Source organism: Moschus berezovskii, chromosome 6 (genome assembly GCF_049115385.1).
Source record: "Moschus berezovskii isolate FMDL1 chromosome 6, NW_MosBer_1.0, whole genome shotgun sequence".
Taxonomy (NCBI): domain Eukaryota; kingdom Metazoa; phylum Chordata; class Mammalia; order Artiodactyla; family Moschidae; genus Moschus; species Moschus berezovskii.
In genome coordinates, this window is record NC_142465.1 from 104,689,807 (window position 1) to 104,703,989 (window position 14,183).

Sequence of the window (14,183 nt, forward strand, 5' to 3'; positions counted from 1 at the left end):
GGTGCCAATAGCGAAGTCGCTCAGTCGTGTCCGATTCTTTGCGACCCCATGGACTGTAGCCCACAACGCTTTTCCGTCCATGGGATTTTCCAGGCAAGAGTACTGGAGTGGGTTGCCATTTCTTTCTCCAGAGGATCTTCCCAACTCAGGGATCTAACCTGGGTCTCCCGCATTGTAGGCAGATGCTTTACCATCTGTGCCACTAGGGAAGTCAGAGACTGCATTTCTATCATGGCTCCACCAGGTGGCAGTGAAGGTCACCACTAGAAGCAAGTGTAAACTATAGAGAGGACTTGCAAGCAGTCAAAGCAGGAACAAGGAAAGAGGCAAAACAATGCTATTCTTTTAGAGTTACAAAAGCATACATGTGCATATGTGTGCATGCTCCATGTGCGTGCATGAGTTTGCAGGGCAGAGGAGCTAAAAAGTGAGTGGAACTGTTACTGCTTTCTATTCAGTTTCCCATACTGTTAGTGGGTAGAAGAATGAAAGACCTTGATATTTGCACGTAAATACTTTACCGTGCCCTCTTAGCCCATGCCTGCAATCCCACCCCTGGGTTTTGGATGTTCAGTGAGGTATTACATGATGTCCCAAATTATCACTGTCATTTAGCATAAAAGTGAGTGTTCTCACGAGAGGAAGCGTGTGTGAATTCAGTGCATTAACAGCTCTGGCTGTGCCTATATGAGTGTCTTTCTCCACAAGTGTACACAACCTGTTTGCTGCTAGGGAAACCAACAACTTGCAGCGTCCTCTGGGGAAAGGAACTTGATAGGTGAAGGAATCCAAGGTGCCTCTGGTGCTTTCCAGTTCAGCAGTAATCAGCATCACTACAGGTTAATTGCAAATTTTTTACCACTGGATAAAGAAGAGTTCTCACCAAGAGCATAGCAGAAAATAGATGCATCTGGACATGAAGAGTTAGAATCTGTCTTTCCCACAGAATGATGTTTAGATGCCATCCTAATCCTTCTGAAAGTTAGGAAAAATTTTTCCGTTTGTCTGTGAATATCCCAACCCTGAGGACACCTCCACTCCATTAATAAAACCAAATTTCAGGGGGTGGGAGGGATGTTCAAGAAGGAGGGGAGATTATATATACATATATATATATATATATGGCTGATTCATGTAGTTGTACAACAGAAACCAACACAACATTATAAAGCAATTATCCTCCAATTAAAAATAAATTAAAAAGGAACCTCTAACTTCTGACTACTATACTTCAGCAGATGAAACATTAAATTATAGAGAATTTAAATCACTTATAAATGTAATGTTTTGCCTATAAATCACTTATAAATGTAATGTGAATCACTTATAAATGTAAATTATTTTAGAGTGCTAATTTTAAATTGTGTTGCAAGCAGGAACCAAAGAAAGAATGTTTAACATATTACAAAAGAAAATATGTGTAATATAGTAACTATATTACTATATAGTTACTACTAGCAACTGGTGGCCATGTCTGTTTATAATTACGTTTCTCTTGCTGGGTCTATAGGCTTATCTCAAATTTAACATAAACAAAAGTTTTAGTAATTTGATTTGTTACAGCTAAATAAAATACAACGGTAAAAAAAAAAGAACAAAAGGTCCCCATCAATTAGAAGAGTGTTGTACTCCAGGAGACTCTTTCTCCATAGGGGGCAGCTGCTTTTCTTCTGGCACTGATGGTAGATCAGGTGCTTTCTGCCCGCACCTTGAAACAGTGAAGCGAGTCATGCGAAGTGCTTCCTCATACCCTGGGAGGGTGTCCAGGGAGGAGGGCAGCTGGCCCAGGGAGCTGGGGGAGTGAGCCACAGCCAGGATCCTTCGAGCCGCAGGGCCAAACACTGACTGCAGGGCTGGGCAGGAAAGAAGGACCAGAGTTCAAGTACATGTGGCATCTTCAGAAACCAGAGACTTGCAGCACATGCAGTTCCCCTTTATTTATGTTATTAAAAGGGTGTCTAGCCTCTGTCCCTTTTATTTATTTACTCCTTGGCTGCACAGGGTCTTCATTGTCACCCACAGGTTTTCTCCAGTTGTGGTGAAGAGGGGCTACTGTTTAGTTGGTGCGTGGGTTTCTCATTGCAATGGATTCTCTTATTTCACAGCACAAGCTCAGTAGTTGAGGAGGACAGGATTAGTTGTCCCACAGCATGTAGGATCCTCCTGGACCAGGAACTGAACCCGTGCCTCCTGCATTGGCAGGCAGATTCTTTACCACTGAGTCCCCGGGGACGCTCAATCCCCCTTCATTTTAAACAAGTGTCAAAACTCATTGTCACTTTTGGCAACAGATGTTATCAAAGTCCTGTGAAGCTTGTGTAGAAACCAACTTCCCTCTTTTCTTTCTCAAATAATCTAAAACGTGTCCCCACATCTCATAACCCCTTTCTTTCCCCTTTACGAATTTAGAACCCTTTATGCCAACCCACTGAAGTTGCAGATCCCTTAGAAGTAATTTTTTCTGCCTATTTATCTTTCCCCATAGACTGACAGCAAGAAAAGAAGCAGGAAAAGGTGAACAATATGCTATAGCACTCTCTTTTTTCAAAATGAATATCACAGGATATTGCCACCTGCTGTTCTGCCCAGTAGGTCACTCTCCAATTTTAGGAAAGAATATAATCCAAAGAAGAGAACAGAGGGAAATAAAGGAAAGTGTCTTATAACTATCAAGTGTTGGACCTAATATTTAACAGAGTAAGACCTGGTGAATAAAGAATTGAAAGTATCCCATGACTAATTTTTCTAAAAATAAAAAATAAAGTACAGTTAAGAGAAAATATAAGTTTGGTCTTCACAAAATCTAAGATGTTTTCAAAAAAGGGATATGTGCAGAACCTAAAACAGTTTTATCAAAGTAATTGCTTATAAACTTGGAATTTTTTCCTATATTTCCAATATCGTCTCTAACATTTCACTTCTTCCTTCATTCCATCATCAGACCAAAAGCACAGCATCTGTGAGAGACAAGGTCACCACACCATCAGGCATCTAGAAATTAAAGCTGCCCCAAGATTTAGAATATTTAATACTATTCCCTCTTGGTACAGTGGGTTTCCCTGGTGGCTCAGCTGGTTAAGAATACACCTGCAATGTGGGAGACCTGGATTTGACCCCTGGGTTGGGAAGATCCCCTGGAGAAGGGAAAGGCTCCCCACTCCAGTACTCTTGCCTGGAGAATTCCATGGACTGTATGTCCATGGGATCGCAAAGAGTCAGATACAACTGAGTGACTTTTTCTTTTTCTTTCTTGGTATAATGGATAAGAATCGACCTGACAGTGCAGGGGACAAGGGTTCCATTCCTGGTCCCTGAAGATGTCACATGTCACAGAGCAACTAAACCCCTGTATCACAACTGCTGAACCCTGCTTGCTCTAGAGCCCCTGCTCCACAACCAGAGAAGCCAGCACAATGCGAAGCCCTCCCACCGAAACCAGAGAGTAGCCCCTTTCCCGGGGCAACTAGAGAAAGCCTGGATGCAGCAACGAAGACCCAGTGCAAGAAAAAATAATACGTGAATAAATAAATAAATCCAATACTGTCTGATCAATGTTTTTACTCCTTCGCACTAGGTGTTCTTTTAAACCTGGCTTCACTTCCCATGTTACACGTCCGTATACTCACAAGTGACCGTGCTCTGCAGAGTGCTGTCATGGTCAAAGGCGATGACCGTCACTTCATAGGGTGGCCGGCCCTCCTCTCCCCCATTTTGCTGGCGGCCCAGACAGCAGCGGAAGCACACAGAAGTCAGGCCACACAGGAGAAGCAGTGCCCCGATAACCACCAGCAACCTGCAAGGACCCCACGGAGTAGTGAGAGCTCTGTGCTCCTTGTTTTGCTTTGTTTTTTAAACAATTTGCATAATCAGTCTTCAATGTCTGCATTTTAATTCTTGCTTGAGTATTTTTTAGAATGCTTTTAAGATTTCAGTTCCCAGGCTTTGCTGTCGTATGGGGCATCCCTGGTGGCTCAGAGGTTAAAGCGTCTGCCTCCAATGCAGGAGACCCGGGTTCGATCCCTGGGTCGGGAAGATCCCCTGGAGAAGGAAACGGTAACCCACTCCAGTATTCTTGCCTGGAGAATCTCATGGACGGAGAAGCCTGGTAGGCTACAGTCCATGGGGTCGCATAGAGTCGGACACGACTGAGCGACAGAACGGAACGGAATATATATATACACTTCTTTATTTTGTCAGCAAGACTAAGTCAGTTCACTTGAACAATTCATGAGCAATTTAAATGCGTTTTGGAGGGGCAGATTTTTACTGAAGTAGTCTCCTTTCTGTGGCTATTTCTAGAGTTGACCCTGAGAAAATACACAACAATCTGTTGATGTTGGCCCAGGAGATGGTATTGAAATAGGAAATCCTGCTATATTGTCACATAGGCTAGTGATGAGGAAAAGAGGCTTTACTCCGTGAGATGTTAGGTAAGTAGGCGCGATGTTTCAGATTTCTTTCCCTCTGTTGTCAATATATTTAAAAAAGAAAAAAAAAAAAAACACCTTAAAAAATAATACCCCTGAGAAAAGCTTCCTTTTAAATGTCTTTTTGGGTAGCATAGCTGAAACTTACCATATATACCAGAGATGTATCCAATCTGTGGTCAGGCAGCTATGGAGAAAGAATAAAGATTTTATTTTGCAATAAAAATGTACTCAATGCCTGTTATACTTTCAGAATCATAAATATGAATTACAAAAATGTATGATACCTTTATAATAAAAGCATTACATATTATGTTAACTTCAATGTAACCAGCTAAATCTATCATGAAATGGGATGCCTTTAGTAGTGGTTTATGCATGCATGCATGCTGTTGCTTCAGTTGTGTCTGACTTTTTTGCAATCCTATGGACTGTAGCTCCCCAGGCTCCCCTGTCCATGGGATTCTCCAAGCTAGAACACTGAAGTGGGTTGCCGTGCCCTCCTCCAGGGCATCTTCCCAACCCAGGGATTGAACCTGAGTCTCTTACGTCTCCTGCATTGGCAGGCAGATTCTTTACCACTAGTGCCACCTGGGAAGCCCAGAAGTGGTTTATACCATCATGTAAATCACTATAAGACAGACTAAAGTAGTTATCATGAAAGTAATGTTAATAGAACATGTAACCACAATCATTGTAGACAGTTTTGATGACAATTATCAAGAAAGAACTTGCAGAGTAAGCTTACAAAGAGTAAAAATGAATGTGACAGTTAAGGTTTGTATATATTTGAAGTCAATAGTTTAAATATAAAGAATATTTCAGTTATAAGCATGAACATTTATAATTTGTTTTACAAGCTGTTGCAAAAAGGGCGAGCATATAGATAAACAACAGAGCCCTACTATATAGCGCAGGGAACTATGTTAAATGACCTGTAATAATCTGTAATGGAAAAGAATATGAAAAAAAAATATATATATATATATATAACTTAATCCTCTTGCTGTACCCTAGAAACTAACACAATATTATAAATCAACTGTATTTTGATAAAAAATAAAAAGCAGAAACAAAGGGGAAAAAAAGAAAAAGAGGGAGGTCACAATAAAACCATGAAAACTCCCACTATTATTAGGGCTTTAAATTTTCACATCCAGGATCAAAACTGATAAGCATATCCACTGAGGCCAAACAAGAAGGGGGAAAAAAATGTAAAAACCAACTCCATCATGCTGAAAGCTAATTAAATACTCTGAATGAACTAGGGCAATTATCAATTTTCTCTACAGGATGAAGAAAATATGGATTGCATGGGACAAGAAGTGGGATAAGTTTACAAGTGGGAACAGGAGGGGAAGGAAAACATTTGTTTGTTACTGAAGATAACTATTAATGCATTTAATAATCCTTTCTGATATAGTGATCCATTGAAATCTACTTTTCTACCCTGTCTGCACAGTTGTAGACCATACAGTTTGCTTCATCAATGAACAGTGTGTCTAAGTGTTCTCACGTTTCCCATTTGTTCAAAGCCCCTTCCAGTTCTACAGTGTTATGATTCTGATTCTATTAAAAGTAACCCTTCTACAGCGATAAGTGTGTAAAACCTCAAAGAGCGTGTGACAAGTAATGAAGGCCTTCGCCATTCCCCCTGGGTTTAACAGACTTGGCTGTTGGCAAACTCTTTCTGTGGCTAAATATGTACTTTTCTTCAGCCTATGTAAGTCTTTTATTCAAACTGTCCCTGATTCCTTAAAACAGTTTACCTCCAAGAGGAATGAATCTCTTCCCTTTTTTATATTGGTGTCCTGTGTCTACATGAGACCTAATTGTGACAGATTTAGATGGAGGGATAATCACCTCAAAGTGAGAGCTAAATGACACCTGCAATAAATATTGTTGTTACTGTGGTTGTTGTTAGGTCTCTAAGTTTTGTCTGACTCTGTTGACACCCCATGGACTGTAGCCCACCAGGCTCCTCTGTCCATAGGATTTCCCAGGCAAGAGTACTGGAGTGGGTTGCCATTTCTTTCTCCAGGGGATTTTCCTGGCTCAGGGATCTAACTTGCATGTCTCTTGCATCTTCTGTGTTGGCAGGCAGATTCTTTACCACTGAGCCACCAGGAAAGTCCAATAAATATTAACGTGCCCTAAAAAATAGGAAATGCTCTGCAGATCTGAAATGGTGGTTCTACGCTGGCAATCACCCAAGTTTATCTGTCTGAGTCTAGTGAATTCTGTCTGTCCCAGTGAGTCACTGGGAAGCATGGGAAAGAAAATCTTTCACAAATCTCCGTGACTGTTTAAACTGAGATTAAGTGTGCAGTTTTGATAGGAAGATTGGCTTTGGAAAAAAAATGCTGTCAGCAGTATTATTTTGAGCGTTTAGGATGACAGGAATGCTTGTTTGTTTTTGGAGAACCCGTCTGTGAGATTAGTGGGTGGAGGCCCATTTAAGTAGAAATAGGGAAATCACAGCTATCTGATGACTTTTTGACCCTGTTTGGGGTGTTGGTGTTTTTGTCTGTCTCGCCTTCCTTCCACTGAGCACTCAGATACTTACTGTTCAGGACTGACACAGTTCTCCTCACATCTTGCCCGAGGAAGCTGTAGGGAGGGAAATAATCTCAGACAGGGAAATGGTCTCATTCGCTCTGCTCAGCAGCCTATGTGTCACCCTCATGACTGCGCCATCAGCTTAGCCGGTGAGAGTGAAGCAAATACAAGGACAAGGGCATAGGGTCAATCATGGTTAGGACTGTTTTCATCTCTCCTATGCCTGATCTTTACTAACAAAGTGGGAAACCTGCAAGAGCAAATGTCTACTCTGATTTGGTTCTTCTTTTTTTTTGTGGTGGGGAGGAATCATCCCTGACTTTGTGATTGAGATGCAGTATTTATACCAATTTGCTCATCTTACTTTCTCATCTGTCCCCCAGAGAGATCCTTCAAATTCTCTCTCATTTACAAGTTGAATTTAACCCCAGTGCTCTTTTTTATTTCCTCAATAACATCAATAACTCGCTGGCAATACTTCAAACTAAAATTAAAATTTGAAAAAAAGCAACTCAGTGCCTTAGTGGTGGTGATTCTTTATTTAATTCTGTGTAGTCCTATTTATAATCTGAGTAAAATGTTTTGAAAACATGACTTAAGATTAAGCTGGATATGTCATTCAGCTTGTTCAGAGGGCAAATATTAAAACAAAAGCAAAAACTCATCACACAAGAGAAGAAGGGGGAAAGGGAGAGGCAGAACTATTTACTGAATAGCTACTCTCTGCCAGCCAGATTGCTAAGAATTTTTAAGATTTCATAACATTTCAGCACGATAACCATGCCAGTGGGTACTTTACTTTGAAATGTTAAGGGTCTAAGGCATAGAAATTTAAGTAACATGACCAACTGCACATACCTATAGATTTGGCCAGAATTTCAAACCAAATTCTATCATATATTCACGTTGAATGAATTACTAGAACCAGAGACAGATCTGCTCTAACTCCTTGACATTGTTGTTGAGTCCCTTCTACTCCCAGGAAAGAAATCTTCCACCACCTCTTCCAGGTATGTTTCAGTTGCCTTTCTCCTTCCAAGACTCTCTAGGTAAATTTTTGTTCTAAAAACTGTTTCACTCTTCCAGTAACTTGGATGATTTTATATTATAGGAAATCAACAATAAATGCCACAAAATTTCTCTAAAGAGATGGAAATTTGTACTTATTGAGAATTGGGAGCAGGGGGACACGCAGACTCAGGACATCGGGTGAAAAGGACTTGTAAAAAGACTAACAGCTGACTTCTGCAAAAAACACTTGAGAAACTCCTGGTTTCACTAAAGATGACAAAGTATGGGTTTCCTCCACCCATCCACGGGACTTCGTTTTGATTTCTTTACTAAAGGAAAATTTAAAAAGCCTAAGGTGGTCAGTAGATAAAACATCCCTTTTCAAGCCTATTGCAAAAAGAGAAGAAATGAGAAAAGAAATTTGGAAGGGAAGGACAGGAAGAGAAGAGGAAGCAAAAAGAAAATACAAGAAAAAGATGATTTCAGGCACTCAATTAACTGGTATATAGGAAGCAAATATACAGCACCCTTCCTGTTAGGAGCTGTACAGAAATTGGAAACCAATCCATTTCATCATTTGCTTTTCTTCTTAGTAGATTTCATAACTGAATAAACTTCTCTCTGACAATGGTCTGGAATTCCTCAGTCCAATGACCCTTTCTCAATTGAGTTACTTAGAATCTTCTGCTTCTCAATGGAGAGAAATAAAAGGTCCAAATTACTTTTAAAGAGTTTTCTCTCTTATCTCTGACTGGGAGGCACCTAAACTGCTAGGGTGATATTAAAGCTGATGTGGGTTATACCATTTAGGAGAATTATGTCCTTAGTTTTAATAATTTACTTGAGAGCCTTTTATCTTTTTTTGACCACATGAGTGGCTACTTGTTGGACCTTAATTCCCCCACTAGGGATTGAACCTGTGCCCCCTGCAGTGGAAGCATGGTGTCCTAACCACCGGACCACCAGGGAAGTCTCAATAATTTACTTGAGATTTGAGGACTAGGTGATAAGATGTTAAAAGGGAGAAAGAAATATACCTAACAGACACTTCTAAATTGCCTTCGCTATCCTACTTGTATATATGTCCTTCTTTTATTGATGTCATTTTTCACAGGTCACTATATAACCCTATAATACTAAGGGAACTTGTTCTAGTTAATTCTTTCTCCCTACCACCCCTTTAGTTCGAAAATATATGTCTTTCCCCCTCATTCTTTTTCCCCCCAGGTTCCTGAAAGTTGACTTATCTGAGAAACAGACAAAAATCTCATTCCTGCGTTTTCACGACTCACCTGGATGAAACACACCAGGGCAGAGGCCATCAGGGCTGGGGACTGCAGTCCCATCTGGCTGGACTCTTCTCCAGATCAAGCACTGGGCATCCGTGGTCTCCTTTTTGTGCTCCGGGCCATGTCTGACTTCTTGACCTAGAGGACTGAAGGAGAGAGACTTCTCTCAGCAATAAGCTGGTTTTCCTCCTGTCTCTTTCTCTCCTCTCACTCTGAAGTTGCTATTTTCTGTAATTTTTCTCTGCCCTTGCACCCTAGCTTCTTTCTCTACTTCTGCCCCTGGGTTGAAGGTCTCTACATTTGCTTCCCTGCCCCTCCTTTTCTTGCATTCTGGTTTTAGTCCTTTCTAGATGCCTTGCACTTTTTCCACACTGCCTCCGAAAAGACGACTCTCAGGAAGGACACGTAAGTCCTGAGAATCAGGTATTTTTTCTAGGCAGTGGTGAGAAACTGGACTTGAAGAAGGATCAGCGGGAGACCAAATAAAGTCTCTTCTCCATCAGAAAAGGAGTAATATTCTTGGCCCTCCACCCAAGCACTCCAGGATGACTGTTGCTGGCTGAAAGTCACCCTGCCAACCTCCATTCACTCTGGCTCTCCTTGTGATTAGCCCTCCTCTCTTGTTCTTGGAAACCACCCCCCTTCACTATGTTGATAATCAACTCTCCTGGTTCTGGGTCATTTATTCCTAGACACTGGAGTAGGGCTGAGAGGGTGCCAAATGAACTGGAAAGCTATAGCATCTTTGGAAAAGCAAGTTTGGAAATTAGAATTTCTGGATGCTGTCCTTGAAGTTGCCCTCCACACTGACCTCAATTCTCAATGAAATAGTGAAAAATCAAACAGACATTTCTAAAATGACTCAAGATCTATATGTCTCTCTGTCATATAATCTAAAGTCAGAGTCAAAATAAGTACCCATGGAAAGGACACAGAATATTTATGGAGATATACCTCTCTAGGGACAAATGAATGCTGTATAAATGATGTGTGCTTAAGCCAATAATCTTTTAATACAAAATATTAAGAATTTTTTTTAAAAGAGATTATTTCATAGGAAAATTGGGCATTTGTTTACAGGGATCTATCTCATAAAAATTGAAGGGAAAAAAAGCTACTTTAGTATCCTTTCTAACTGAAAATCTGATTTTACTGAATTATTGAGAGAAGATCATTGGGGGCAGTTGGTTCTAAAAGCCCTCACACAGCATAACAATGTGATACAAGAATGGAGAATATAAACTCAATTTTTTTTCCTTAGCCAAGGAATTCAAATAGTGAGAGAAAAAGTTGGCACAATACTGATGATTCAAAATCATTCATTTTCAGAAATAAATGAGTACTATGTCATTTTTAAAAAATATAACAATATGTTCCAAATTTCAGCAGAAGGGAGGCCAGGTAGGAGGCATTTTATAGGACAAAGGTTACAGAATCTCAGCCCTTCACTAAATTATCATATAATTTCTCAGTCCTCAATTTTCCATGTCACAAACTAGGAATGGAATGCCCATGAGACCTGCCCTAGATGATGTTTCATAGAGAAAATAAAATCAGAGACATGAAGGCATTTTGATTAGAGTATTTCTATTCAGAATGTGATGTAGCATCATTAAACTTGTTCTTCTCTTTCTTTTGTCAAAGAGACAGTGGGGCATCATGGCTAAGACACCAGCTATACTGTCTGTGGGATGAAATGCTTACTTGGTGACTTATTAGCTGTGGGATCTTGGGCAAGATATTACATCTCTCTGTTGGCTCAGTTTCATGCTATATAAAATGGATAATAGTAATAATAATAATAATTGTTGTTGTTCATTGTTCAGTCACGAAGTCATGTCTGACTCTTTGTGACCCCATGAACTGCAGCATACTAGGCTTCCCTACCCTTCACTGTCTCTTGGAGTTTGCTCAAACTCGAGTCGGTGATGCCATCCAACTATCTCATCCTCTGCTGCCCTCTTCTCCTCCTGCCCTCAATCTTTCTCAGAATCAGGATCTTTGCCAATGAGTCAGCTCTTTGCATCAGGTGGCCAAAGTATTGGAGCTTCAGCTCTAGCATCAGTCCTTGCAGTGAATATGCAGGGTTGATTTCCTTTTGTATTGACTGGTTTGATCTCCTGGAAGTCCAAGGGACTCTCAAGATTCTTCTCTAGAACCATAATTCGAAAGCATCAGGTTGCTTCATACACTTATGGTGGCTCAGATGGTAAAGAATCTGCCTGCAATGCAGGAGACATGGATTCAATCTCTGGGTTGGGAAGATCCCCTGGAGAAGGGAATATCTATCCACTCCAGTATTCTGGCATGAGGAATCCCATGGACAGAGGATCCTGGTGGGCTACAGTACATGGGTTTGCAAAGAGTCGGAAATGACGGAGTGAGTAACGCTAACTTTTATACATTTAGGGAGATTAAATATGTTAATGTGTATGAAAAGCATATAGCCTGAATGTAGTGAAAATCTCCCAGTCGTGTCTGACTCTTTGCGACCCCATGGACTGTATTCCACCAGTCTACATATACTAACCCTGATATGAAAAAAATATTTTGTGAGTGTTAGCCAAGATTATTTTGATTTCCACTCAGTTTTAACAATGCCTTTTACCCTCGATAGACTTGGATAACATGTCCTCCTGCTTCGTGTATTGTCACCATGACCTTGTTTTAGCTTTCCTGGGATTCCTGTTCTTGAATACTTCCCCTTGCTATCCTGGCTCTCTTCTCTCCCAATCATGCCAGCCGTCACCTGCATGAACAGGTTTTCCTATTAACATGACATTTTTTACTCCCATTGCACTTTCCTGCCTTGTGATTGCCATCATCTCTTTGCCCTCCAGCTTCCTAATAAGTTAGAACAAATGGAATTCTGTTAATGACCTTCTAGTTATTTTTCTTAGAATTACTGCTGCCGCTTCCCCTCCCCCAACCCTCCCACCACTGGGTTAGTGAAAGAGAACTTCTTGCTTATTCAAATGGAAGTGATTATGCCTTATGGCAGTTTTAACTCTGAGCTCAAAGCATCCGTGTAGGGACCGATGAGACAGGAAAGAGAATGCAAAGAAGACTGAAGACAGTCTGCACTGGAAGGGCAGGTGGCTGAGCCAGAAGGGAATGATCTCATTACAACCCTACACAATTTTGTAGTTCCATTACGCTCGTGAATCATTAGCTTGTTCCCATCTTGTTAAGGACGTGGTGTGGAACCAGTGGAGGGGACTGTACGCAGGGCTTTTCACCTATGCTTCAGGGAATTGTTATACAATACCTGTAATAAGTGGGGCTAAGGAATTTTTTATGTCTAGTTCCTTTGATTATTCTCCTTTGGACCTTGCCTAGGTCAGGCCAGTGTTGCTGTTGCTGTTGTTGTTTAGTCGCTAAGTAGCAACCCCTTGGGCTGTAGCCCGCCAGGTTCTTCTGGCCTTGTGATTTCCCAGGCAAGAATACTTGAGCGGGTTGCCATTTCCTCCTCCAGAGGATCTTCCCCACACAGGGATTGAACCCTCATCTCCTGCAGTGGCAGGTGGATTCTTTACTGCTGAACCACTAGGGAAGCATTCAACGAAACAGAGGCTAGGACTGTTACTACTCTGAGGCATCCAGGGTGAGCTATGAAGAGTTGAACAGTGGATCTTCAAAAATCGATACCATAACAGGGGAAACCAGTTCATCTTAGGACTACTGGGAGCTCCACCAGGAAGACAAAATATAGCGTCTCTATTTTACAAACCAATATTGCAGTTTAAGTATAGAGTGGCAACTTCAGAGGCACTGAAAGTCAGTGATAGGACTAGACTCAAGGAAGTTTAACAAAATAGGAGGATTAAGATTATCCTAGAATTACTGGTTTTATATGCCATGTAACACATTACTACAAATTATGTAAGCGGCAATGTAAAATGATATACATTTATTATCTCACAATATCTGTGGCTTAGAAATGTGGTCACAGTTTAGTTAGCGCCTCTCCTTAGGGTCTCATGAGGCAGTGCTCAAGGTGCTCGCTGGCTTGCATTCTCACTGAAAGGCTTAACTGGGAAAGGATTCATTTCTAAGCTCCCCTAGGCAGAATTCACGCACATTTGTTTCTGGAGATAGGCACGATACCTTATGTAACCACATAGGCATGATCACGTATATTACATCACCTTTATTTCATCCTAAGTCACAAATTTCACCCACATTTAAGAGGAAGAGATTACGCAGGAATAATAAGAACCACTTACAGTCTATCAAGTCTCTCCACCTATCTGCCACATAAAGATTGTAGAAATTATCCCCAAAAAGCCAAAAATTCCTCAATGAATCAATGGATAAACAAGACGTGACATATTCATGCAGTGGAATATTATTCAGCTTTAAAAAGGAAGGAAATTCTGACAGTTGCTACGATGTTACTGCTGCTGTGTCCATGCTCTAGTTATGTCTGACTCTGTAGCTGCATGGACTTAACCTGCCAGGTTCCTCTGACCATGGGATCCTCCAGGCAAGAACACTGGAGTGGGTTGCCATTTCCTTTTCCAGGGAATCTTCCTGACTCAGGGGTTGAACCCACATCTTTTGCATCTCCTGCACTGCAAGCGAGTTCTTTACCACTGAGTCACCTGAAAAGCTCAAATACTAAAATACTGGATGAATCTTAAAGACATTATGCTAAGTGAAATAAGACAGATATAAAAGGGCAAATATCATAAACTTCTACTTGTATGAGGTTCCTGGAGTAATCAGATTCATAAAGGCAAAAAATAGGATGGTGGTTTCAGGAACTGGGAGGAAGAAGAAATGGGCTGTTGTATGAGTCATGGTTTTCCAGGGAAATGAAACCAATAGAATTTATATATATACCTAAAGAGATTTATTATAAGAAATTGACTCATTCAATTACGGAGGCTGACAA

General features: G+C 40.8%; 1 protein-coding gene across 1 annotated transcript; it reads right to left on the reverse strand.

Moving 5' to 3' along the window:
• Positions 1-1,608: 1,608 nt before the first annotated feature.
• Positions 1,609-13,414, reverse strand: TMEM52B (transmembrane protein 52B). Its single transcript, XM_088837048.1, is given in 8 exon segments — positions 1,609-1,871; positions 3,627-3,793; positions 4,576-4,614; positions 6,994-7,037; positions 9,290-9,360; positions 9,363-9,498; positions 11,895-12,035; positions 13,394-13,414. Coding segments are annotated over 8 exon segments (882 nt in total).
• Between the last annotated feature and the right edge of the window lie 769 nt (positions 13,415-14,183).